Genomic DNA, 25,794 nt, shown 5'->3' with positions numbered 1-25,794 from the left:
TTTTTTTTTTTTTTTGCTGCCTATTTTTATATGTTTGTGTCTGGATTCTTCTGAAGCGAAACATAACACTGTTGGGGAATTGGCACTGGTGATTCAGAGTGTAGCAATGCTGAATTTGTTTCACTGGAGTTCGGGGAAGCTGTTGCTGGTGGATCTTTCATTATGAGAATCATCAGAGCAAGATAAAAGATTGGTTTTGATGGTGAAAGTTTTTGTGGTCATTTTTAAAAGGTGATGTTCTGGTGAAAAATGAGTGGCAACAGCTGATTACTTACATATATACTTCCCTTGCAGGCTGAGCTGTGTACAGGAGTCTTTCTCCATTTCTAATTCTCATGATGTTGAACCTTTGCTTTTTTTCCCTTCCATCTACATGTGGATGAATTTCAGAACCAACGAGGCATCTTCTAAAACCTCTTGTCTTTGCATTCTCGTTGCAAAGTCCTTTTTTTGAGGCTGACACTTTCCAAATTTAGTGCCACTGGGGAGTTTTAAAAGTTTGGTTTGAGCTTTCTGTGTATTCATTCAGTGCATTCCCCAGTGCTTTCATGGCTTTTGTGTAACAGAGGCTAAAGAGCATCTCCAGCACTGCCCAGCTGGGAGATGGTGCTTTGCTGGACCAACAGAAAACTGCAAATTGTTCTGGAGTTTGAGCCAATTATACACTGTTGGTATCATATCTCCAGCTCCAGAATCTCATAGCCTATTTCAAAGTGCTTTGTACACCGAATAAATAAGTTTTTTTCCTGTTCAACAGGTAGGACTGAAGCACTGAAAAAGAAACAGATTTTTGGAGCTTGCATAGACCAACTAGAAGAATAATTCTGGATTATGTAGTTGCCTCAAGTACATACTGTTGACTGGAACACAGGCTGCTCTTGATCCTTCTGGTAGGTTGAATTTAAAGGTTACTTCTGGGAGGTTCTACAGAAACATTTCAACAGCATGATGAACACATTTGTGACTGTAAATGGTGCTCAAATGTTGTGTGTCCTGTGGAGTTTTAGATTCTGACCTGGCTACATTACTGCTTAAAAACATTGATACACAGCTTCTGGGCTCTCTGAGGCAGCACAGTTCCTGAAGGGGTTGGTTTCTGTTTTTTCCTGTCTGCTTAAAAGATTACATTAGTTTTAGGTAAAAAAGCACATAGCACTGGTTCACCTTTGGCTGCAATTTTTTAACCTAACAGCAAACTTATTTTCACTGCTAAGTGGAGCAGAGTTGCTTTTTATCTGCACTCCTTAGAAGATGGATACTCAAACTGCCGTGTTCTGTTTGCTTATCAGTAGAGCCCAATATTTGCCCAGCCTGGTGTAAACACAGCTAAATTTGTCACCTGCTTCTGTGGTTTGCACAGGTTATCCAAGGAGCTGTAGATTTGAGGTTCACTGTTGTGGAGAGAAGCATAAAAACAGGAGTTTGTACTTTTAAAAAAGCTTTGTATTCCTAATTATCTTTATATTTTTCTAGAACTATGCCAAGAAAAAGAAAGCTGTTGGCTCAGTTAAGTGCTCTTCAAAGCAACTCCAGCTTCCCTCAGATCAATGCCCTGGAGAACCTGAACACTACACCTGGTGGAGATTGTTCTCCAAAAAGCAGCAAATACTTTGTGACAGAGAAAAGAAATTCTTCCCGGCTGGAAGCAGATTTTTTCAACCAGCCCTGTGTTAGTCTGGCCAAGTCCTTTCTGGGACAGGTAAGACATGAATGCTGAGGTTCCTGCTGGAATACTGGAGCACGTGCTAGCTAATAACTTTGTGTAAAAGGATGAAGTTCTTTTTTGCCATTTGACTCCTGGGCTTGGCTATTTTAGGAGCACAGCTCTTGTTCCCTCTCTTGTTAAGTGCAGTGGAATTTAAAGACTAGTAGCCAAATCTGTTTCTGATGAAGTCAGAGGAGTAGTTTTCCAGGTTTTGTTTACTGTCAGATTTTAGAATTGGTTTCTTGTGGAGTTTTCCTCCCTTTTTTTCTGTTTAATGTACTTTGTGGTTCGAAGGTTGTTTCAGGCCCATTATTTTCCTTTCAAGTCTTGCTTTATTTGTTTCTGGCTCTTGCTTGGCCCAGTGGAAAGTAATCAGCAACATCTCCTCTGCCTCCATTTTACTGTCTTGTGATGCCAAGGATTGCACAGTCCCACAGTTCAACTCTCTTCACTCCAAATATTGCCATTCCCATCTTTTGTTTCTGAGTTTGCAGGTCATTACTTGTTCAGGCAGGGACCTTCTCCCTTATCCCATTGCAAGAACTTTGAGGAGTCTCTGGACCTTGTTGCAAGCCTTTGGAGATCAGAGTGGTGGAGATTAAACATGTCTCTTCTGATTAGTGAGCCCTTCAAAAATCTCTCCTGCTGTTTCCATGGGAGGGAGTTCCTCCAGTGTTTTCCCTAGAAAAAGTTCCGGTCTGGGACCTTCTAAACATGACTGTGTTTAGTTTCACTGCTCTGGTCTTATCTTCTCTGAGTCTTTTTTATACCTTCATCGTCTGCAGGGTGAGCAGACTCTGGGTTCTCATGGGTTTAGATAACTTGAGGAATTTGTTGCACAAACTGTTGGTTTTGGCCTGGTTTGCCGTGTCTGGCCTTTTCTTATTCTCTAAGGATATTGTCATGCTTATAATTGACGCCTTTGCTCTGCTTTTTAACCCTGCTGGGTTTCTCTCTGGTCTGCCTTCCCCTCTCTGTGGTACTCCACGTGCCTTCACAGACATCCTGCTAGAGGTTTGCCTTTCCAACCTTAACCTTTGGCTGCCTCTTAAGTTCTTCCCAACAATCTCCCTCACTTTCCGTAGTTTTCTCTTTTTCCTGGTAAGCAGAACTCTGGTAGATTATTTTTGGACCTTAACGCTTGTTAAAAGCCGCTGAACTTTATCCTTCATGGTCGTGATACAAAGTTGTTTGTCAGAAATAAGTCTTTGGAAGATACTTTGTGTTTTGCTCTGGATCCCTTTGAGAGTTGAGTCTTTTCTTTTGAAAGCCCCAGTCACTCACTCTGATATGTCTAAGGAAACATAGCTCATGTCCTGATCTACCTAAGGGCTCCTGAAGCCTCCCATTACTGATGCATTTTTGTTGTCTGAATGACTGACATCCTCATGCATTCAGTTACCTGGGCAGATGATGTTCGAGCCCTAATTCTATATTCCTTTTAGTCCTAGAATTACAAGCCAGGGGATTTCTGTCTTAATTTTACCTTTTCTTTAAAGTGTAACCCTCAGTCTCCCATGACTGCTATTCTCTCATTTTCTTAGAATGATAACAATAAAGGTAATTTAATGTGCCAGTCATTATCTTCATTCTGCCAAATTTAATATACACCTGGTATATTAGTCTTGCTTACCCTCATGATACCTGAGTTCCTGGAAACAAAAAAAAAAAAAATACCCCAAAAGTTACATGCAGTAAGTGAACATCAAGATACATCCTCAGCGAGAAATAAAAACCTCTGTGAAATAGTTCACTGTGAGGTGTTGGGAATGATCACCGTTTTTTAACTGTGAATATTTGGCGTGTCTGAAGAGTCAGGGAAATGAAGTTAAAGTCATAACTTCACCACTGCATTTCATCATACTGAGAGAGAAACGTGGCCACAGGGCTCTGCCTTTGGGGTGTTCACAGGCAGTTGCTTTTCTGAAGTCACTGCATTTTTTCCTAAACAAAATAAATTGATTATTTTCAACAGTTTGGCCAGTGCTGTAGGGAAACTGTGATAGACCAGAGCTGCAGCATTGGAAACTGAGTCCTGGAGCATCCATCCTGGATCAGATCAGTATCTGCATTAGCCATCCAGCATCTGTTAGGAATTAAGCTTTGTTTCCTGAAGGTCATTTTTGAATGGCTGATTTGCCAGTATGAAAGTGCTGAATGTCATCTAATTGAACTGAGAGCTGTTGCCTAAACGAGGCTGTGCTGCAGTATTTCGTACACATTAAGTAAAATACAAAGTTTAGAAACCAGGTCAAACCACAGAAACCTTTGTAGAAAGTTTAGTGGTTGTTTTATTTTGAAAGAGAATCTTTTCACTGTCATGTTTAGTTTCCCTTGCATCTGCTTTGTTTTATTTAAGGAGGTACCAGCAGCAAGGAACACACTGTAATAACAAAGATCTGTTGTTGTCTGCCTGGAGCCAATTCCCAGCTCTCCTGCACTGCCCCCTCTGTGGCACAGAAAACACAGAAATAGGAGAGTGATGCTCACCCTGGTGCTGATTATCTCTGTGATTAGGGACTGGGACTTGTTTGAAACATCTCTAGGGAGAGAAACTGTCTAATCACAGCAGTTATTTAATTGTGCCGCTGTCATATTTCTTCTGATCTAGAGGTTATACATTCAGGATGCTGCAAGGTTGATACCAGTGGTGTTTTTTTGCCTCAAACCTGATGGAGAGTACAGAAAATAACCACAAAAGCAACTCTGTGGGATGTAGGATTATAACTTGGTTCTTAGGATAGTACCACAGCTAGACACTGCAGGCGTTTTGTGGGGTGAATGACAGGTAGGAATTCTTTGCACTGAGCTGTGGCCTGGACAGTGGAAGCTGAAGAAGCTGGTGTTAGCTTACAGACCCTGCTGCTACGTGGAGAGTATTTAGTACCACCAGCTCCTTTTTTTCCTACTTTGTTTCCACAGCTCTTGCTCCGGTTGTTTTGCACAGAGGGCTGCAAACTGATGCACTCTGACCTCTCTTTTCAGATTTTAGTTCGCAAACTTCCTGATGGCAGAGAGCTCTGGGGCAGGATTGTTGAAACAGAAGCTTATCTGGGTGGGGAAGATGAAGCTTCCCACTCGAAAGGTGGGAAGCAAACTCAGCGGAACGCGGCCATGTTCATGAAACCAGGAACTCTGTACGTGTACCAGATCTACGGCATCTACTTCTGTGTCAATGTTTCCAGCCAAGGTAAGCTGGGCCTGAAAGATTCGCTGCCTGCAGGACAGGGCTGACGTTTCAAGCTGCACTTGTGGTGCTGCAGTGACCTGCCAGCCCCCTGTGGGCTCTGTGAAGTCAGTGACGTGCTCTCAGGATCTTTCCCTGGGACCTGGGCTTTGCCACTGTGAGCAGGGTGGACCTGTGGACAGGCAGTGTGGGAAGCAGGGCCCATCTCCAGTTTGGTCCCAGCTGTGAGCTGTGGGAGCTGTTCAGGCACACAAATAAAGACTAAGAACTGGAGGAGAATCTGGAGAGGATGGAGCTTTCAGTTTGGGTGACCTGGGGAGCCGCCTCATTCCTGTGATTCAGTGAACTTTGTTCCTCAAAAGTGCTGATGTAGGGGAAATATGTGGAGTCATTAATGACAGCCTAAATCTTGGTGTCTGTTGTCATGACAAGAAACTCCTCTGTCTCCTGCCTTTATCTTCAGAGGCTTTAAATGTTGGGGAAAACAAAACAATCTGAGATGTCCTAAGCTTAAGCAAGGAGTCAGTGTAGGAGCATTTTAGCTGCTTTGCTGTCTCTTAAAACCAAAAAACCCCCACCCAAATCAAAATACTCAGACTATTACAGAATCTTCAATCTTCTTTTATTATTCTCAAGATATAATAATCAAGCTCTAATCAAATTATTCTGGAATTTACTGAGACAGTCCTTCCGCAGCTCCTCGCTGTTACTCCTGTAAGAATGACAGTATTTGCCTTGCAATAAAGCTGCTGCTTTATGAGACACCTTGAAATGGCAGCAGGTATTTCCTGGGTAAATACCCACTATTTTAGAAAAAAAATCTCAAAACCAGTTAACTTTCTTTTTAACCATTTTAAAGATCAAGGTTAAAGAACTCCACAGCTTATATATTCCTAAGTGGAAAGGAAGTGTAAGAGTGACCATTAATCCTCAGGTTTTGGCCTTTGGACAGGAGCCAAGCAGGAAAACAGTGCTGGGTTGTGCTGTGGGGGAAGAGCCTGACTTTCCAAGTGAAAGTCTGGAATCTGGTGGATGAACACATGTGAATTTCATTACATTGGCTCTGCCAAATCTGTTCAGATAATGAAAGCAGATGGTTCATTAGTCAGGGTTTGAAATATTAGGAATAATAATTTTTATTAAAAAAACAAGGGCATTTAGCCTTTGAATTCTAGAAAGATTTCTTTGAAATAGATACTTTGGGAAATTTTTCCTTATATAACTGTGTTTAGTTTTCTAGCAAATCAGTTAAAGAGCTCACTGTGGTGATGGAGTTCCTTGGATTTTTTGTCACAAACTCCCTCCCTGTCTGCATGTCACACATGCAGCTACTCTGACACCAGGCACAGCTGGCACTGCCATCTTTGTCAGGGCACTGCAGCAATACCGTGGCTGTGCACTTTGTTACACAAGTAGGAACTACTTCTGTGTGTTTGTCCATGTGCAGATGTGATGACAGAAAGCATCTGGGCAGGAATCATATCCGAGGTGCTTTTCTCAGGTGGACAAGGAGTTGTTTAGTTGTCCTGTTGTTCAGTATGAGGAAGGATTGAGGAAGTTGTCTTTGTGGTGGCACCTGGGTAGAAGGGAAAAATACTGCATTCTCTGGATATGGGACAGATCTCAGAAACTGGTTTGGATCTGGCTGTGCAGAAAACACAAGGAAACACTGGCCACCCCCCATGTCTGTTGTGGCATGGCTTGGTCCTTCTTCACAGCACAGAGCACACTCTGAAGGCAAACAGTTGGGAGAGCCAGTGTGTCCAGAGGCACTGGCAGTGGCTGCTGCCCTGCAGCCCCTCAAGCTCCTGCAGAGTGACCACAGCATGGATTTGGAGCTGCCAGGATAATGGGTCCTGCCAGTGGGAGCAGTGGGAATGCTGCACTGTCCCTGTGCTGCCCGTGCCTGCCCTCCTGGCACGGACACTGCACGGGGCTGTCCCACACACACACCCTGATGGGACTGGGCAAGCTGCAGGAATGGGATAATTGCAGCAGAGTTTGCTTTAAAAAGTAGTTTACACAGATTTGAATCGTGCTGGGGCCCTCTTGGTCCCTGACCAGCCCAGGACCTGCAGCCCCTCCGAGATGGACCAGGCTTTACATGCTGCCCCTCCTTGCTTCCCTCTGCTGAGCTTGTCCAGAGTGGAGTGTTTGGCTCGTGAGACTCTGGCTCTTCAGAGATCACTTGTTTTGATACACAGCCTCGTAGCATTGTCTGGTTTAACTCCAGGTGGAATAAACCTTCCCCTCTGTTTGCTGTATTGGTTTATGCTCAAGTTCAAGCTCAGCAGTGTCACTGAGGCATAGGAAAAGTGTGTCACCAGCAGCACTGTGTTCATAAAACCATGAGTTGAGGGGTGGGTTCCAATATTTTTTGTCACTGAGGAAGGGGAAATCTTTGTGCATGTCACTAGATAAAGCTGCATCATGTGGGATTTCACTGTGAGAGGTCTTCCCATCACTGATTAAAGTACTGCAACTGCCTGAAGCCACGGCAGGCATCACTATCTCTGGAGAAATCATGGATGATAGAGGAGAAGAGCTTATAGAAAAAATATAGCCAATGTCTTGTAGCGTGCATGAATCCTACAGTATATCCTGAGCAGCACAGTAACCTTAGTACAAAGAGCTTTCCCCAGAGTTAAGAGGGATGTTGGGCTTCCCTCGCCTCGGGAAGAGGATAAATGCCAGTCATCCTTCTCCTTGACTTACCTGTGATTTGTTTCTCTGCAATGTGCCAAGGTGTGCATTTCGCTGCCAGATCTGAAAGAGCAGCTCGTAAAACCGAGAGCCCAGTGATGCTCAGCCCAGGGTCACACTGCATGGGCTTCTCCCTGCCTTTCAGATCCCAGACTAGGACTTTGAAGGAAGTGTTTTGGGAGCAGTGAGTCACACGGGTGAAGAGAGGAGAAAATTTTCTTCTCTCCAGTGGCCAAGAGCTGTTTCCAAGTGGGAGCTGGAGCCGTGTCAGGGAAGGAGCAGGAAGCTGCACAGTGGGGGAGTGGGACTTCACTATCATTTTATGATTTCTGGCTGCTCAGGGAGAGAATTGGCCTCTGTGCTGTTGTTAAATCTGAATGCTGCTCATTATATGGAGTGACTCTTGGGCATCTCCAACTGGCCCTGCTGCCTCTGGTGTGTCAGGGGCCACATCCTTGTGGGGCAGATGCCAAAGCCAGGTGAGCCCTGAGAGCAAGGTGCTGCAGGCTGGCAGGGGGAGGGAGGCAGGCTGAAGCACCCTGGCAGGCAGGAGTTGAGTTGCAAGGATTCAGCTACTCTTCAGGAGTTAAAATAAAATTTCTGGTATGGAAGTATGTTCAGGAGGACCCAGGGGCATGGGGGCAAAGAAGGCAGTAGCTCGTTGTGGCATCCCTGCACTCCTGTTCTGTCCAATCCTGCATCTCCACCTCTTCCCAAAGCTCTTGGGGAGCTGCTGTCACGCTCAGGGCTGCTGAGTGGGCAGTGCATGATGTCTCCAGCACACAGCTGGAAAGAGCATGGAAGCTTCCAGGTGGAAATGCAGGAAGAGCATCCAGAGACAGAAATGCCTGGTACCCCCTCCCAGGGCCCTGGGATGCTCTGGGAGCACCTGCAGTTTCTCCAAGTGCTTGTCTCTCTTCACATGAACTCCCAAGGACTCGGTTCAGTTCAAGTGTGACCACAGTTTCCACTTGCATTTGTGATGGATGAAAGCAAGTAGTGTAATTAGTGATTGTTCAGAATCCCAGAGTTGTTCCTGGCAAGTGAGGCAGCAACACGATGTGAAGGATGTTTCTCTGTGTATGGATAAAAAGCAGAATTAGGACATGGAACATGTTCTTAAAAATCTAAAATGACCTTTGAGCTCTAAATCACTGTAGTCCAGTGAAGCTGCTTTTGGCTGCCAGATTAGCATCAATCCCCCTCCTTGGAGAAGGGAGTGCCTGGGAACAGATTGCTGACAGCTGTTGGAAATCAGGCTGGTGACTTCACCGAGCTGCACCGGGGGCAGCAGGGGCTCGGAGAACGTTCAGGGCAACAGGCAGCACCTCCAGAGCCAGAACCCGGGTCCTCCGGAGCCCAGGAGGGTAATTTAGTGTGGGATTTGTACAAAGTATGAGAGGGATTCTATTTCTGGAAATCACAGGTCCTTAGGGATCTGTCAGTGCCTACAAGAAAAGCCTGTGCCAGGCGTGAGCAGGGCTCCAGATGTTCGAGGCTGGAGAGGGAGCGGGCGGATGCCGGCAGCGGGAATGCCGTGGGCAGCCCCAGCACGAGGGGAACTGTGTGGGGCAGCACAGGCTGTGCCAGGCACTCTCCTTGCCCACTCAGGGTCAGGAGAAGACCTCCCTGCTGTCTACTGGACACCAAGGAAGTGTATACGTCCCTCTTAGTCTGGAGATCCTTGTCCCAGGGAATGTCTTTTCAGAGCTGCATCTTTGCTTCACTGCCACCAACACCAGGGAAGGCAGCTGGCTGGCTGCAGCAGCTGGGAGGGCAGGAGTTTCCCTAAGACACCTGGAAGGGTGGTGGATCCCATCTGAGAAGAGACTCCATCAGTTTTCCTCAGTTCTGGTCACAGAAAGGTCTTCTCTGCTGAAGTGCTGCTCCCAGGGCTGTGCATCCCACAGCTGGACTGTGGAGCCTGTCCCGCCCCAGGTCCCTGCCTTGGGAGAGCTGCCCTGGCACGAGGGCTTGGATCACTCCATGCAGTTACCCAAGGCCTGTCACACCTCCATGGCAGTTTGGAATGGTACCACCTGCAGCCCGGGCTCCTTCAGCAGCAGCTGCTCCCAGTGCCTGCAGCTCCTTCCCAGGTTTCTCTTTGTCCAGCCTAACTCTGCAAGCTGCCTCTTTCTGCTGGCAGCATCCACGCTCATTCCTCTTCTCCTTTATTAGCTGGAATTCTTGTAATCAGAGTTTATTAGAAATCCACTGGGTTTGGGAGCAGCTTTGGGTAGCTGTGCCAAAACTGAACCATATGTGTGTTTATTTATTCCTGAACATTGTGCTGACAAAAGAAAAACCTCTTGCCCTCTGGCAAGTCTCAGTAGCAAGACTTGGTACCATCAAGTGGGGCTGGGAAGAGCAAAGCAGAATAAAGAGCTCAGAGCTGTGGGACAGTGGGAGGAGGCAGAGGGAGGCACTGCCCAAGGGCTGAGTCCAGAGGCTGGCACTTGGAGCGAAGGGCAGGAGCTGCAGGCAATTCCCTGCTCCGTGGGGCTGGGCCAGGGGCTCAGAGCTGAGCACTGCTGTGGGCTGTGGGCTGTGGGCTGAGGAGTTCCCAACCACCACCCTGCACTAACACCCCCTTCTTGTCCCGCACAGGGGAAGGGGCTGCGGTGCTGCTGCGCTCCCTGGAGCCTCTCCAGGGCCTGGATGCCATGAGGGAGCTGCGCAGGACCTCCAGGAAAGCCCCCAGCAAGCTGCTCAAGGACTGGCAGCTCTGCAACGGGCCCTCCAGGCTCTGCCAGGCCTTTGGCATCGACAAGGCTTTTGACCAGAGGGACCTGACTCAGGACGCTGACATCTGGATGGTGCCTGGACAGGACCTGCCCGGGGAGCAGGACGTGGTGACCACCACGAGGATTGGCATTGGCAACAGGGGGGAGTGGGCACAGAAACCACTCAGGTTTTATTTACGAGGGAACAAATTCGTGAGTGTTGTAGACAAGAAAACGGAGAGAGAGATGGCAGCAAGGGGACACTTGCCTTGCAGCTGACAGGTTTTGCAAGGGTGCCACCAGCCAGGACTTGAGCTGTGCTCTGTGCAAGGACCTCAGGCTGCGTCGTGGCAGATGCAGGGGTTGGGGGTTTTTAACAATAAATGTACTTTGTCCCAACGAGTGGGGCAAGGTGGAGTTTATTTGCAGGGCTGACTGGGCCTCCCAGCCAGAGTTGATGTTGGTTTGGACACTGAAGGCCACTTTCTCCCCTTCCAATGGATCCATGCTTAATTAGGGTGGGTGAGTGGAGAAGGTTCCCAGCTCTGAGCTGCTGTGCTGCTCCCACTGCCCCAGCCCCCAGCAGAGGGGAATAGTCAGAAAACGGGATGGCAGCAGGGCAGACTGAAGGGATGAGAGCTGGGAGAGGAGACAAAGGAGGGATCTTACTGTTATCTGCAACTGCCTCATGGGAGAGTGTAGAGAAGAGAGAGCCAGGCTGCTGTCAGACAGGATGAGAGGCAATGGGCATTAGTGGGAAAACAGGAAATTCTCATTAGCTCTGTGGAAAAAATGTTCACCATGAGGGTGGTCAAACGCTGGAACAGGGGCCCAGAGGAGCTGTTGGATGTTCACACCTCCACGGGACAGGCTGCTGAGTGACCTGATCTGACACCTTTCCTTGGAGCAGAGGTTTGTACAAAAGACTTCCAGAGACCCCTTCCAACCTACACCCTTCCATAGTGTCCAGCCTGGAGACCAGAACGGGTTCTGTTTGTTTTCCCAGCTGCTGGACCTCCCCCAGTGCTTTGCTGCTGGGTAGGTAAGTGAGATAAAGCTCCTGGTGTCACCCAGTTTGTGTGGGCCAGTGAGGCTCTCCCGAGAGCTTGGGAAAAACTCCAGCTGCTGAGTGTGAGGGAAGGACTTCAGGAGGAGCCTGACAACCCTTTAACAACAAAGCCCTGCAAGCTGCCACAGTGGAGGTAAAGCTCTCCCTGCCTTTCCCTGGGCACACAGCAGGGAGCAGCTGTGGGAAAAGTGGCCTCACAAGGCCAGGGTGAGCTGACACAAGTCCTGCTGTCCCCAGGACCAGAGCTGTCACCTCTTGTTCTGGCCCTGGCATGGCTGGAGGAGTAGTCCCAAACCACAACAGGAAACAGACCCCTATCTCATTTTTCCCTGGATACCTTAACCCAGGCCAGGATCCCAGTCTGGTTCCCAGCATCCACAGCCATGCTTGGGTGAGGAGAATGGCAGGACATGACAAGCCCTGGGGGACAAGCCCAAGTGCCCTTGGCACCAGCCTCTGGCTGTGTGGAACATGTGCACTTGCAGCTTGGCCACTCACTTCAGTCCTGCTCAACAACCCAGCTCCCACCCCCAGAAAAAAATGGAAACACTGAAACCCAGGAGCACACAGGCTGCTTGGAGACAGCCCTGCTCCAACAGACACTTGGGAAGAGGATACTGGGGTGAGGGAAGAGCGAGCTGTGACACAGTGAGCAAGTCACTCATTCATTCATGGAATTGTTTACTTGTGATACTTTGCCTTCCTGTCCACGTCCTCAGGTAACAACGATCAACAGAATTCCTCGGTACCCAGGGTCATTTCCCTGTAATCCAGGCCAGCTCCACTGTGCCTGGAGCAGAGGCTGTGCTGTGGGGACATGGCTGAGTGGCTCAGGAGTCGTGCTGGAGAGCAGAGGAAGCACTTTCTACGCACCAGCATCCAGCAGAAGGTGACAGTCTGTCAGCAGCCCCACAGTGGAACTCTCCTTGTCCTCTCTCACAGTCCCCGGGGGCAGCAGGGGCAGGGAAGGGCTATGGATGTGGCACAGCAGGAATCCCAGCTGGGCAGGCACGTGCTGTCCTGCAGCAGGCCCAGAGCCCGGCACAGAGTGGCCTCGGCTGTCACCACAGGGAGCAGGGGGGACACGGAGGAGGGGGAGAACCTGCTCTGTGCCACGTGGTGAGAAATCACCTCCTTCAGTGTTTAGGCATCTTTTAGACACGGAGAGCGCGGCAGGTTCCCTTCCTGTGCCAGCAGAGTCACTTCAGGAGGGACTGAAAGACGGAAATCACGGGGTCCTCGTGGCTGGTGACCACCAGGACACTGCGGAACTTGTCGAAGAGCATCAGCAGCTGCGAGCGCCGCATGTTCTCGTTGTACATGATCTCCTCCAGGTGGTGCCGCCCCCGGAAGTAGTGCAGGAGCCTGTGGGAGCAGAGCAAGGGGGGCACGTGGGCCAAAAGCACCTGCACACACCTAGAGCCCATCCTGCCACCCCCAAGGTGTCCCCTCCCGTGGGATGCAAATCAGAAGGTGTTTGGGTTGTGTCCCTCATTTGCATGAATTAAATAATGATACCGTTAAATCATGCCCAGCACAGAAACCCCCTGGAAAAGCAGGGGCTTTGCCAAGGTCCTCCTTAGATCAAGAGGTTTCCCAGCCTGTGGCATTTCCCAATTTTCAACATAGTTATACCTCCTGAAAGGGGAGAGGCACAAGTGCAAACAAGCCTTGAGAAGTCAGGACGTGGCAGATTTACTTTTGCTCTCTCTTATCTGTGCCTACAGTGCCCTTTGTCACAGCTCTGCACCAGGGGCCTGGGTACCTACACTGGCTTTTGGAATTAAGAGGAAATTTTCCCTCACAGCAGCCCAAGGGGCTTTGTAACTACAGGTTACAAAATCCAAACTCACTCAGGGTTTGGGCAGCTTGGGCTGGGTGGAGCAGTCACAACAGGGAGGTGGAAATTTTGGTGACAGGCACCACAGACAAGTTCTGGGAGTTATAAGCCCCCAAACTCTAAAGCCTAAGCTCAAACTATGCTGGCTTCTTAAATTCCCAGTTCTCTATAAACAGAGACAGCACAGATATCACCCACGTGCTACAGCCATCAGATAAGCTGGGCCCTGCACAGTCAATCACAGCCCAAATTTGCTGCTCAGTCTCTTGTCCCACCCTCCCAAATGTCAGAGCCATCCTGCACGTGTCACTCCAGTGCTCCCACCCATCAAGGCCCAAATGCCAGAACCCCTCCCCAGCTCCACAGACAGATGTGCATCCACATGTGTTACACATCACACTCTGCACTCCAGCTCGTGTTCCATTACCCATGTGCAGCTTCATGCCAACAGTAAAGCTGAGTGGAGATGACATGATCTGTTTTCCAACCCATCCATACAGCCCTCATGCAGGAACAGCTCCAAAATACACCCAGTATCCACCAGAGCATTCCTGTCTGTTCTCACATGGCAGCAGGATGGGCCTCTCATGCTTTCCCTGCAGGACCAACACCTGCCTGGCTGCCTTCTGCTGCTCAGGCTAAAAGTGGCCATTCCCAGGGACAGTGTCACTTCTTGTGTGTCAAAACCAGGCTGTCCCCTGAGGCATCAACAGAAATTTTTGTATCTTATAACTTGTGTCACTGTTCCCAAAGTGATTTTGTGTCTTGTCTGCCTGTGCCAGCCCCATGTGCTCGCCTGTTCTGTGCAAATGGCACAGCCTGGCTTTCCACAGCAACACAGACTGAGCAGCTTTCCAACAAATAAATCCATCCTATATTCAGAAAGTTTGGATCTGTAATGGGTCAAGATCAAATATTTTCCACTCCAATAAAAGCTAGGGAGGATATTAAAGAATATCACAAAAATCTCGTCTGGAAGACACCTCCAAAGCCCAGTCCAGCATCCTGCTCCAGCAGGACTACTGCCAATGCTGTAGCTTTTCCCAGCCAAGCTCAAACCCTTCAGAGATGGAGATCCCCCCACATGCTTGGGCAATCTGTCCTGGGTTGCACCACCCTCCCAGGGAAGAGCTTTTACCTAAAGTCCAGCTGGAGTCTACAAAGCTGTACTTGGGGCTCACAGCTCCAGTGGAGATGGGCACTACCTTCACCTTTTTGGGCAATGAACATTTGTGGCACACAAAGAGCACAAGATGGCACTTCTTGGGGCAGTGGCACTGCATTTGAGTCCCTCTGAAGCTGCACAGAGTGTCTGCTGTGGCCAGATCCAGATGCAGTGACGGGAGATTATTGCTTTCCATGGCTCATCACTGCTCTCCCCTCCTCAAGAGCTGCCCCTGTAACAGCACTGTGGTGTCCTTACACACTAAAAACCCCCACAGTTATCTCAGACTAGTCACTCAAACAGAATTAGCTTATTTCTGGCCAAGATATCCCTTCCACAGCACTGCCTGAAAATGGAGCAGAACTGTCCACAGCTTGGTGCTGCCAATGAGCATTCCAAGTGGAGTAAAGGATCTCACCTCCCCATCTAACAGCAAGAAAAATAAATCCTGAAAGCAACTCCACACCCATGGCTTGGGAGAGAAGCCATGAGTGAAGCCTCAGACTTCTTCAAAAGCCCTGCTTTACGTGCAGTGAGGAATGCTTTGTGTACATTACCCAAGATCCAGCTCAAAAGGAACTTGTCTCCCTCTTAAGCTTGTTCTGGAAGGACATGCCAACCCTCCTCCAGCTGCACCCAAGGAAAGGACTCTGATTTCAATTCCCATTCACTGTTACGAGGGTTAATGCAGCCAATGCTGGAGCCAAGGCCAGTATTCCTTGTTTCCCCTTGAGGTTTGTGCCTTGCAAAGAGGGGCTGTGCACAGCCCTGGACGGGCAGCAGCACTTTGTGGTGCTTTGAGGAACAGGCTCAGAGGTGTCAGCACAGGAAAATGTACCGGGCTGAAGTTCCCTGCTGTGCTGGAAACAGCCCATCCCTCAGTGTGCACACACAGCTCCCCTTGGAAGGGCAGGCACGGGATATTTAGGGCACTGGCTCTGCATTTATAGCACTTTGCTCTGGGAGGCAGCTGAGCCAGCAGAGCTGTTTGCCAGAGCACAGCCTCCCGTGGGCTGCTGGTCCTCAGAACTCAGGAGAGGAAGGGCTGGTGCAGCACCTGCTTGAAGGTAATGAGGGAGATCAGCTCCCTCACTGCAGCTTCTCCACAGCTCTTTGCCCTTTCACTGAGAGCAACAGGGTTACCCAGACACTCATTTCTGAGGGTTATGGCACAAAAAGAGAGAAAACACACCCACAGCCTCCAAGTTATGGTGTCTAAAACAGCCACTGGTAACCAAGAGGGTCTTGCACGAACATTTCTGTGTGTGCCCACACGACCCATCTGTTTACTGTATCTTCTCCCTTCCTCACTGCCCCTGAGCACTTGTCAATCCAAGCTGTAGCACACTGGAAATTCAGACCCAGCAAGGCCATCCTGGGGATCTGCAAAAGAACCTGGTGCAGGAGCAAACTGCACAATTCACATCACTCAGCTGCCTGGTCACAGCAGCTGCTTTCACAAAGGAATCAGAGTCATTTTTTTGCATCTGCAGTTCCGAAGCTTTTTCAAATGGCTGCTTTACCCAGATGAGGGAAGTGAGAGGGGAGCAATCACAACATGCTTTCCTCTCCCTAGGATAAATAAGAATCTGCATTGGCACTGAACTGGTCCAAAGAGTCCCCCCACAAATTCTGTCTTAAGATATCATTAAATATGATTTTGTTTTTACTTTCTTTTCTCACTGGTTTTGTAATGACTTAGCTGGTAACAGGGAAAAACCACTTTTCAGAGTTCTCAAATGGCCAAAATGTTGCCTCTTAATCAGAAAACATCCTAGTTGCAGAAGATGAAGGAGACGAGTGATTCAGAGAGCAGTAACTACCCACAAGCTTCGAGAGCTCTGTCAAAGTCCCTCAGCTGTACTCTACTGCAGATAAGGAAAGTATTTTCCTGCTGTTGCAGTTTCCTGGGCTACCTGACTGTAACCACCCCAGGGTGAGAACCAGATTTCCAGGGGATTACCAACTGAACCCAGGAGTACTGAACAGCTGCAGCCCTTGCCTCGGGTGGTTTTCTGCCCCACAAGTATGAAAACCAGTGAAAGTTGCATTCCAGTGATGCCACTGAGTTTTGCAATCCTTAGGAAGAAAAAGCATTTCCTCCCCTCCCTCCCTTCTTCCCAGATGGCTGCTCAGGAAGTCATTCTGCTCTCACCACGTGCAGAACCACATCGTGTGTGTGTTATTGTTGTGTGGAAATTCGTAACAACAAAGTGTGCTACTAATCACACCCCCTAATGCCTTTAACCTAATTAACCTAACACAAGGAGCTCTCGTTGCTGCAAAACACACCTTGAAACGTTCACAGACTGCTCTGCAAAAGGTTTCAAGGCTGGCTCTGTGTCTCATGCTCCTTGTCTCATATTTGCATGGAGTTCACAAACCTTAAAATGAACAGACACAAAAGGGCAGCATCAGCACCACTGGGTCTTATTCACTTTGGCCTGCTCAGAAGGGTTTTTCAGGCTGTGCAGTTTTGTGTCTGCCATGTGTGGACACAGGAAGAACTGGCAGGCAAACAGTGAAGTCCAGCCATAGGCCCTGATGCTGCTTCACACCCCCAGGACTCTGTTAACAAGTGCTCTTATGCCACATAGATTAGTTTTTGTCAAAAGCTGCTGTGCACACATGAAACAGATACAAGGGGGACAAACCCACCCAAAGGAATGTATCCTCCAGCCCCCCAGGCTAATGGGATTGGCTCAGTTCACACCAACAGAGTTGCATCCTCACTCCTCACCTTGCAAACATGCGCAGATCCTCCGGATTCTGGGCAGCAGGGACGTTCAGGATCGCTTCCCGCTCGTGTTCCAACAAGCTGGCGAGGAGATTCTCTGTCATCCTTTTATTCAGGGGCGAGTCCCCACCAGGTATCAACTCAGCACTGGAATTATCCATGCTAGGGCTTGTCAGAGTCATGTCATCACTACTGGCTATCAGGGGGAGAGACAGAGAGACACACAGCCTTTATATTCCACAGCGTAACAATGCAAAGATTACCAATTCAGGCTATTTCCATGCAGCCTTTCCAACTAATCCCTTCGGACTTGTGGAGCAGAGAAAGTGGCTCTCCAAATGCCCCATGAATCTGCAATTAGTCATATGACAACACTGGCGATTTTCTCAATGGGAAATTCAAATGCTTCAACAAAGTCCTCAATTTGTGTGGAAAAACTCTACTTCTGGAGACCATAAACAGTCCATAAAATCTGATAAGAAAATTCCCAGCCAGCTCTGCTGGAATACCGTGAAGTGGTAACATGAAAAGCCTAACAAGCACAGAAGGTGGGAGCAGGCAGAAAGGCCAAGAAGCAATATCCTCTTGTGAGCGAGCCAGAAGAAGCAGATCACAGACTTATCTGACTCACATTCCAAGATTTCTGCCCTAAGTCATGACTTCTGTAAAGCTCAAAGTCCTACAGAGGATCTCTCCCCATACCCAACCTGGGAACACTGCTCAGAACAGCACAGGCAGGAAAGTTTGGGGATTTCAGCATTGTATCTGACTCATGCTCTTTAAAAAACGCTTTCCTGGAATCACCCTGAAGAATGGCACTGAGATTAAATAAGTCAGGAGACATAAACAGAAATCAATCATTTGTGAGAATGAGCCAGCTCTGTGTCTCCTCAGGTGGCTCCACAGCCCACAGAAACCAGTGTTTGAAACAAATTCTCATTTTTCTTTCTCTCCTGAAACCCAAAGTTTGGACAGTAACAGTGGTGCAGCCAGAGGAACACGGGGGTTACTGCTGAGAGCAGCAAGGGAGGAGGGAGCTGCTTTAAAAACAAAAATGAAACCACCTCTCATAAAAATCTTTTACATGACCAAATGAGAACCTGGCAAATTACAAAGCATTGCTTCTTTTTAAAAAGACGAATTCAAGGTCTACTAGTCCTTAGGACTTTCACCAGTGGCCAGTGTGAATTTAAGAAAGGCTGGGCCTAATGAGCAAGGACTCCATTGAGAGGAGCGGTCTCGTTATCAAGGCCTGCTGGCCCTTGGCAGGGCTCAGGGGAGCTCTAGGAGTGAGCTGGAGTCTGAAACAGCAGAGACAGGTGTGCTCATACTTGGAGAACCAAAGCTGAGAGCGTTGGGGGTGCTCAGACTTCGGCCTCCAACTCTGGCAGTGAAGGGCATGTCTTCGTCCTGCGCCCGGAGATCCTCCTCGTTCGGGGGCACCATCAGGCACACGTAGGTGTGGAGCTGGATCAGGAGCCTGTGCTGCAGCATCCATATCACCATCTGAATGAGCTGGGTCTGCAGAGGGAGGAACAGGGGATTAAACACCCAGGAAATGAAATACAGGGGCAAAACAGCACACAAAGGTCGGACTTTGTGACTAACCGGTCGATGAGAAAGGCTTTTCACCCCACAGGAGAGTTTATCTCTTTTCCAATCATGAAAAGGTGGCCAGGTACAAACATTCCTCACACCCAGAGCCTCTGTGGGTGCTCAGGCTGTAATGGAGCCTTTAATGTTCAACATGTTTTTGTGCAACACTGCCCAGCACAGCCAGTGGCCTCCAAGGAACCAGCCCTGCCCCGTTTTGCTGGTTTCTACACAAGGGCCACTAAAATAAATCACCAAAGGGTCAGTCCCACATGGGCAGACTGAAGGTCAGGCTCCCCTAGAGAGCTGGGAGAGGGCAGAGGGATGGGGCAGAGCTGAAGAAACCAGGAGAGGTGCCCAGGAATAGGAGCCATTTGCTGTGAGATGGGAAACTGCTGAGTAGCCATGGGAGAGGCCCTGGAGATCAGAGCCTGCCAGGGCTGGGAGGTACAGAAACAGCACCACCACCAGCAGCAGAAGCCTTGGCAAGGGCCAGCAGGCTGTGCTGCCAGGGAGTCCCCTCTCAGTGCAGAGGGTCAGTATCCCTCACTTGCTGCTGTAATAACACGGGCCAAGCTTACAAAGGCACCTGGGGTTTCAGGGTGCAGGCAGGCAAGAGGTTCACAAGCACTGAGAGATGTCTCTCGTATCAAACACACCCAACACCTGTGTCAGAGCAGCTGCCCCACATCCTCCAAGCCCTGCTCTGCAGTGGGCAGAGCCAGGGGCAAGTGTCTGTAGGATCTTGGCATGGCCTGTTTCCAGGAGCTTGGGAGGAGCATTCAGAATGCATCGTTGTGTCTGATTTCTGCATGAAAAGCCTTTTCATATCACTGCAGGCAACCCTCCCCGTAGCTGAGGGCTCTGAGAACACTGATTCACTGACAAAGCTGTTTGGGGATTTCATAGCAACCAACAGTGTTTTGGTGAGAGAAACACATGCAGCATGAGCTCAGGCTCTGAGAAGGAAGCTCACTCTGCTGCATTAATCATCAGGGTAACAGGCCAAATCTCAATAAAAGCCCCAAACCCAAGTTCATCAGCCCACATAATTTTCCTTTTTCCATAAATCTTATAATTCTCAGTTCCTCCTCTGCTATCAAATCACAAAAGAAGCCTCTTTTGTTTGCAGACAGACCCACACCCTGCCTTTTCAGGGATTACCACTTTTGGGGGCTCAATGGATTTTAACCTCAAAACGTATTATTTGGGATCGCCTTCAAACATGTATTTTTTGGAAAGGCCATAATTCATTTTACATGTTTAATGAAAACTCTACAGAAGAGGAAGGTTGGCAAAAGACACTAAAGACATAGTGCTTTGCTAACATCTGAAGTCAGCCTGGAACAGTGAGGAGGTTTATCCAGTGATTATGTTGCTGTAAACCTTCCTTCCAGATGCAGGGCTGGATGGAAAGATGTCTCATTTATTTTGCTTAAATTTCCAACCTGCTGGCACACAGCGATGTCTGATCAGCACATGAAAGAGGTCTGCACATTTCACAGCACAAAACAACCCTGGAAAAATCCAAGGCAACTCAAGGAGACAGTAAGACAGGCTCTACCAGACCTGCAGAAGCCTGACCCAGACCCACCTCCACTGGTCACTTCGGTGGTTTCATGAGTTACAGAAAGAGCCAGTTGCTTTAGTTACAGCTCCAAGTGCATGGAAAGTCTTATCCCACACTCCCTAATCCTGCACCTTCACGTCTCTGCTCTTGTGGAAATATCTAGACAGCCACCTGGAAATGGGCTTTGACCAACTTCAGAACTAGAGGAAACTTCTTCCATACTGAAGTGAGCCTGAAAAATCCTCCCTAGACCAGAGAGAGTGATGAGCCATGATGGTTATCTGCACTAAGCCAAACTTCAGCAGGCATTTGGTACCTCTTAAAATCCAGTCCTAGAAAAAGCCCCAGTGCTGCAGGGTCCTGCAGATGGGCCCTGCCCAAATGTTGTGCTCTGTGCTACTGTCACGTGCCACTGCAGATGTGCCTCACACCACTCCCACTTCTTCTGGGTTTAAGCCCATTTCTCACCAGCAGGAGTGTTTTCACAGATAAGGTCCAGCAGAGGCTTTGCTAACACCTTCTGCTGCATGGCCTTCTGGACACCAACACTGAATTTCCATCCACTCTCCATCTGCTCCTCCTGGGCTCTGATGGAGTTTACAGACAGGTCTGCAGGAGCAGAGGCTTCCCCGAGCCATCTGTGCTGTGCTGGCTGTTGGAAATGCTCCTCCTCCCCCAGAAGTACAGGGTTATCTTCGTGACTGGTTTCAGCCTACTTGATCAGAGCTGGGCTCCTTGCTGAAGCCAAAAGGGCTGGGAGTAGCTTCCCAGGCAGGGTATACTTCAATGCCAGGACTGCCTGTGCTCTCTCAGCTATCCTCTGGCACAGCAGGAATCCACAGCCAGCCTTTTCTGGCTGAAACACCAGGACCGTGAGGCAAATACAAAGCAAAACATTCTCTGTTGCTTAATTTAACTACCAACCCACTCCAAATTTCATCCAAGTTCCCTTTTCATCCTTCCCATCTGCCCATGCTGCCTCTTCCCAGCTCTGAGGGGTCCTGTCTGCCACAGCATCTGGTCTGTTCCTGCTGGCACAGATCAGCCCAGCTGATCCCATCCCCTGCATCTCCCATCCCACGGCACAGCAGGGCCCAGGCACAGGGAGAGCCCGTGCAAGGCAGCACGGAAGGCACTGGGACAATGCCCTGCTTTGTGCTGGCTGACACAGGCAGAGATGCTGCACTGGCTCCCAAAAACATGGGCACTGCATGTCAGCCCAGCTGGGCCGGTTGGGATGGCCAGAGGAAAGCTCAGCCCCAACTGCTGCAGGGACAAGATCCAGCATTCCTTATTCTCTACTCTCTGGAACCAAGGGGAGCACTTGTGAAACTCTTGAGAAATGTGTTAAATAAAACACATTTCCTGCAAGGAGTCTTCAAGGCTGTTTTCTTTCCCGGGACTAAAAAGCTAAGGATAACTGGGAGCAGCAACAGGTTCAGGAAAGGGAAGGGAAAAAAGCAACCCAGGAGCATTCAATCCTAGCTTGTTTCTCACTACATGAGGAGACACTCTCAGTTAAAACACAGCTTGCTTTGCCTGCTGAAGCACACAAGCCCCTTTCTCCAGCCTGGATCATCCAGTTATTTGACACGTGCACTCTTCAAGGTCCAACTTGAGAACTAAGGGCTGCCTTGTAGGATGGCACCTTCCAAGTCAAGAGGGTGTAGGGATGTTTGCTGAAATATGTTTCTTTAGCATTCAAACCACGCTGTTTTATGGAAAGCAGATCAGCTATTAGAGCTTCTCCCTATTTTACTGAAAACAGACTCTGAAAACTCCTACTAATGTAATATGAAACATTTACTGTCTAATCCTTAGGTAACAGCTCTAAATTCTCAGCTTAAACATTCCCTCCATTTAGGCCTAGCAAGGACATATTTTTTTAACTTACTGTGCTAAACCCCCTGACTTTATACCCGGTCCAACTGAATATAAATGAATCTTAATACCACTTCTCTACCTCTCCCAGCAAAAGCTCCCGTGACTCCTAATGCCTTCCAGATGCCCAGCAGAGCAGTCCCACGTGCAGTGTGGCTCTCTGAAGACACAGCTGCCTATTCACTGTGTGCAGGCAGCTCCCCTCCCACTCCATCCCCCCACACTCGGGCTCCTTTTCCACTGAGCCCCACACAAAGCACGGCACGTTTTCCGGATGCAGAAGGCAGAGGCCTCATCCCCCCGTGCCTGACTCCCTGCAGGATGGCCAGACTTACTAAAACAACAGGGAAAAGTTAAACAGATTTAGTTCAGCAGCAGCTGTCATGCTTCCCCATCTGTTTTTTCCTGCAGTTAACCACGTCCCACCGAGGGAGAATTAGAGAACTACAACAATAACAACGTGCATTATGGATGCAGGGAGGAAATGAGATGTCTGGTTCACCCAGGAACACTCCTTGGACCTTGTGGTGGAAGGATCCCTCCTGCTGGTCCACCTTTGTTGAAGGCAGGGTAGGGAGATATTACAGCTTCTCCTGAAGCAGATACTCTAGCTGAGGTTACTGCACAGATGAGGGGAAGCCACAAGCACCATTCCCTGCTCTTGGTCTGCAAGGAAACTTAGTGCAGAGCAGCTGGGTGTAAAACTTCGACGTTGTGCAAAGAATGCATTGCACTGCAAAGGAAGTTAAATGAAGCCTTCCCATGCACCAGAGGCAGTGCCTGGCACAGCTCCTGTCAAGGCCATGGGTCACCAAGAGCTCCTGTGCTTTCCTAGGAGGTTTTGAAGGGATGTGCAGCCCTCTGAACCCCCCCAGAGCTCCACTCCAGTGTGCTCTGTGCTCACGTCAAGGCTGTGCCACGGGGACAGGAACCAGCAGTCACAGGCAGCACAACAGGGACAGTTTCTTTGGGGTCGGGGTAGAGGAGATGCAAACTGCTGCTTTTCCAGTAAAAACACTAAAAGGGAACATGAGCTCTCCTTTGTATCAGCTCCCAGGATCCCCCCACCCAATGGCTGCACCCTGGTGAGATCCAGGACAGTCCCAGGCTGCACTGGATTGCTGAGTCCTGGTGACACTACACAGCCTGGTGGAGCCAAGAGACAACTCCCTGTGAGAAGGGGAGAACAGCTTCTGCTCCCCTCACCCCCCCAGCTGCACAAGGTCTGCAGAAATCACCCCCTCGCTCTGTGCCAGCCCTGGAGCTTGATGGACCTCCCCTGAGCAAATTCCACCTGCTAACCTGGCAGAAAACTAGTGCAGCTGAAACAAGTGAAAGGAATGGTGTCAAGCTGGACAGGAGCCAGAGCTGTAGCAAAGGGAAGAGGGAAGGGAGGAAGGTGTGTGTGTGCACACACCTGGGAGTGGGAAGGGAAAACAGGGCCTGGGCTCAGCAGCACCCAGATACCATCAGATCAGCAGAGTTGTAGGTGTGGGCTCAACCTCACACTGCTGCAGCACAGCCAGCCCAGCACAGCAGGGAACACAGAGAGAGGGCAGCAGGCAGAGAGCACTGCAGGAATACCAAAATCTTCCCAGCTGAGAGATACACAATGACCAGAGTTCAACTGCAATACACTGCTCAGCATCCCAGGCAAGAAAAGAGACCAAGATGGCATGATCAAGGATTCCTGTCTCTGGCACAGGGCACAGCTGAGAGCACTGGCAGGGCTGGCAGACACCACTCCCTGGAGATCTCCCACCTACTTGACTGGCAGACACCAAAGGCAGATTGTAGACATGCACTCCACCTTTCAAGGCAGTCCTGTCCTTGCAGGTTGTTCGTACCTCCAACCAGCCAAAAAATACCACAGCACCCCAAGTATAAAAACGAGTGTCACATTTTTTTCATCCACCCAAAGGAATGGAGAAATTCCACCCATGTAACAGTAATCCAACAAAAACAACTTCGTCCCCTTTCAAATACTTTTGTGTAAAAACAGGAGGAAGGGCTCTGAGAGCTCTCCTTTTTTAAGGAGGGCTCTATTAATGCCTTCTGTATTCTCTACCCACCCAGAAGCAGATGCCAAAAGGAGGGAGCAAATCCCAGGCTTAAGACAAGAATCAAATGGGATGGATGCCATGAAATCAATAACAGTGTCTGCAGAAGATACACCCCCTCCCACAGTACTGACCTTCCAGCACAAATGACCTTCAGAAGCACTTCAGGCAGTGCCCTCAGCCTGATGGAAAGCACGAGATAACAGGCAACTGCTGAAAATCTTCAAAGCTAAAAAACCTCACATCCCCTCCTGTGCACACAAAGAACAAAACTACAGGCAAAGGTCCCAACTTTGTCAATTTTTTTCAAAGGCAAAGCAAATTTGACAATATTTGCAGTTCAGAGTGTAGCATTTTTTATCACTGCACAGTGGAACAAAAACCCATTCACATCTCATTAGATTAATTGTATTGACTGGATGTCTGTTAATTACAGTTGGAGCCTGATCACTTCAGGACAGGGATTGGAGTCACCTCTCTTAAAAGGCTAGCACCTAACAAAAAATAATAGAGAGTCCTGCATGGGTAAATCAAAGTAGAAGAAAATGTACTGATATGAATACCTCTAGAAACTCTCTCCAATCTAAGCTACCCCAAGAGCTGCCACATTTTGCTTCACCAAAAAGCCACTTGCCATGGCTCTGAACAGCCCACTGGTGCATGGTGGGCTCCATCTCCAAACACACACCCCTTCCCAGTGTGGCTCCAAGTCTTCTTTTCAGCCTGTACCTTTTCACAGCATCATCCTTCATCCTTCCACACAGGCTGAAAGGATGCTGAAAGCCAGCTGTGCTGCTGACCTGTAGGACCCCACCACGGACAGGTGAGCAGCTAAAAAGCCACATTAGCACCCCATCAGCTCTGGCAAGCATTTATCACACTGTTGTTTCCAGGCAGAACTGCAGCAGTAAGTGGCAGACCTTTATTTGTGTATTTTAAACAAAAGTAGGACGCCTGAAAACAGCCAGAAGTATTGGGGGAGAAGTATTAGGGCAAGCAATTAATTTTAAAAGGAGTACTGAGAATGTCTCCTGTAGCTAGAATAAAATTAATGCTATGATTTCAGCTTCAATTTTCAGGACACTGATTTGTCTGTACCTACTGTGAAGTCCTGCTCTTCCCCTGCCTCCCAAGGTGGCAGCTGACCAGCACATACTATTGGGATTAGACCTACATCATGACTTATCTTTATCTCTGATCATCATCTCTGCCAACCTGTAATTACAACAAATTCTTCCCTCCCAGTTGTGCCCGAGCGCACAAGTGATGTTAATCTTCCCTGTCTCTGAGCAGTGGCTGAATTCATGCAGCCAGCAGGTCATCCAAGCCTGAAGGCCAGAAACAACACCAAGAGACATCAGCCAAAGAACTCTGCTTGTGCTTCCTCTGCCACACTGAGCCGTGCTCAGAGGTCTGAGCCCCTTCATGTGGGAACAGAGCAGTGTCAGCCAGGAGACTTCACATTACTGAGCTCTTTCTTGCACTTCACCAGTTCCCAGAAGTGCCACAAGCCATGACTGATGCGTGAGCAAAACAGCACACAAATCTCAAATCCACACAT

At 48.9% G+C, this 25,794-nt stretch overlaps 2 protein-coding genes across 12 annotated transcripts in view; one reads left to right on the top strand and one right to left on the bottom strand.

Moving 5' to 3' along the window:
* Positions 1–10,713, top strand: part of MPG (N-methylpurine DNA glycosylase) — a 33,717-nt gene extending 23,004 nt beyond the window's left edge. Inside the window, exons 4-7 of one of the 3 annotated variants that reach the window (XM_017808825.1) lie at positions 758–846; positions 1,474–1,699; positions 4,691–4,895; positions 10,203–10,713. In XM_017808825.1, the coding sequence (XP_017664314.1) occupies positions 1,478–1,699; positions 4,691–4,895; positions 10,203–10,597 (822 nt within the window). In that variant the 5' untranslated portion in view covers positions 758–846; positions 1,474–1,477 and the 3' untranslated portion in view covers positions 10,598–10,713. Of the gene's footprint in view, positions 1–757; positions 891–1,473; positions 1,700–4,690; positions 4,896–10,202 lie in introns of all 3 variants that reach the window. The other 2 variants (XM_017808826.1, XM_017808824.1) reach the window with 2 other exon arrangements.
* A 1,326-nt stretch (positions 10,714–12,039) lies between these two features.
* NPRL3 (NPR3 like, GATOR1 complex subunit) overlaps positions 12,040–25,794 on the bottom strand; it is a 42,469-nt gene continuing 28,714 nt past the window's right edge. For 7 of the 9 annotated variants that reach the window (XM_017808823.1, XM_017808814.1, XM_017808815.1 and 4 more), the window contains 3 exons: positions 18,461–18,650; positions 17,133–17,325; positions 12,040–12,752 (listed from right to left, as the gene is read on the bottom strand). In XM_017808823.1, coding sequence (XP_017664312.1) covers positions 12,587–12,752; positions 17,133–17,325; positions 18,461–18,650 — 549 coding nt within the window. In that variant the 3' untranslated portion in view covers positions 12,040–12,586. The other 2 variants (XM_017808822.1, XM_017808816.1) reach the window with 2 other exon arrangements.

The sequence above is a fragment of the Lepidothrix coronata genome, unplaced genomic scaffold (genome assembly GCF_001604755.1).
Source record: "Lepidothrix coronata isolate B3197 unplaced genomic scaffold, Lepidothrix_coronata-1.0 Scaffold24, whole genome shotgun sequence".
Classification (NCBI taxonomy): domain Eukaryota; kingdom Metazoa; phylum Chordata; class Aves; order Passeriformes; family Pipridae; genus Lepidothrix; species Lepidothrix coronata.
Note: the sequence above shows the minus strand (reverse complement) of the source record. Positions and strands in the feature narration are given on the sequence as shown.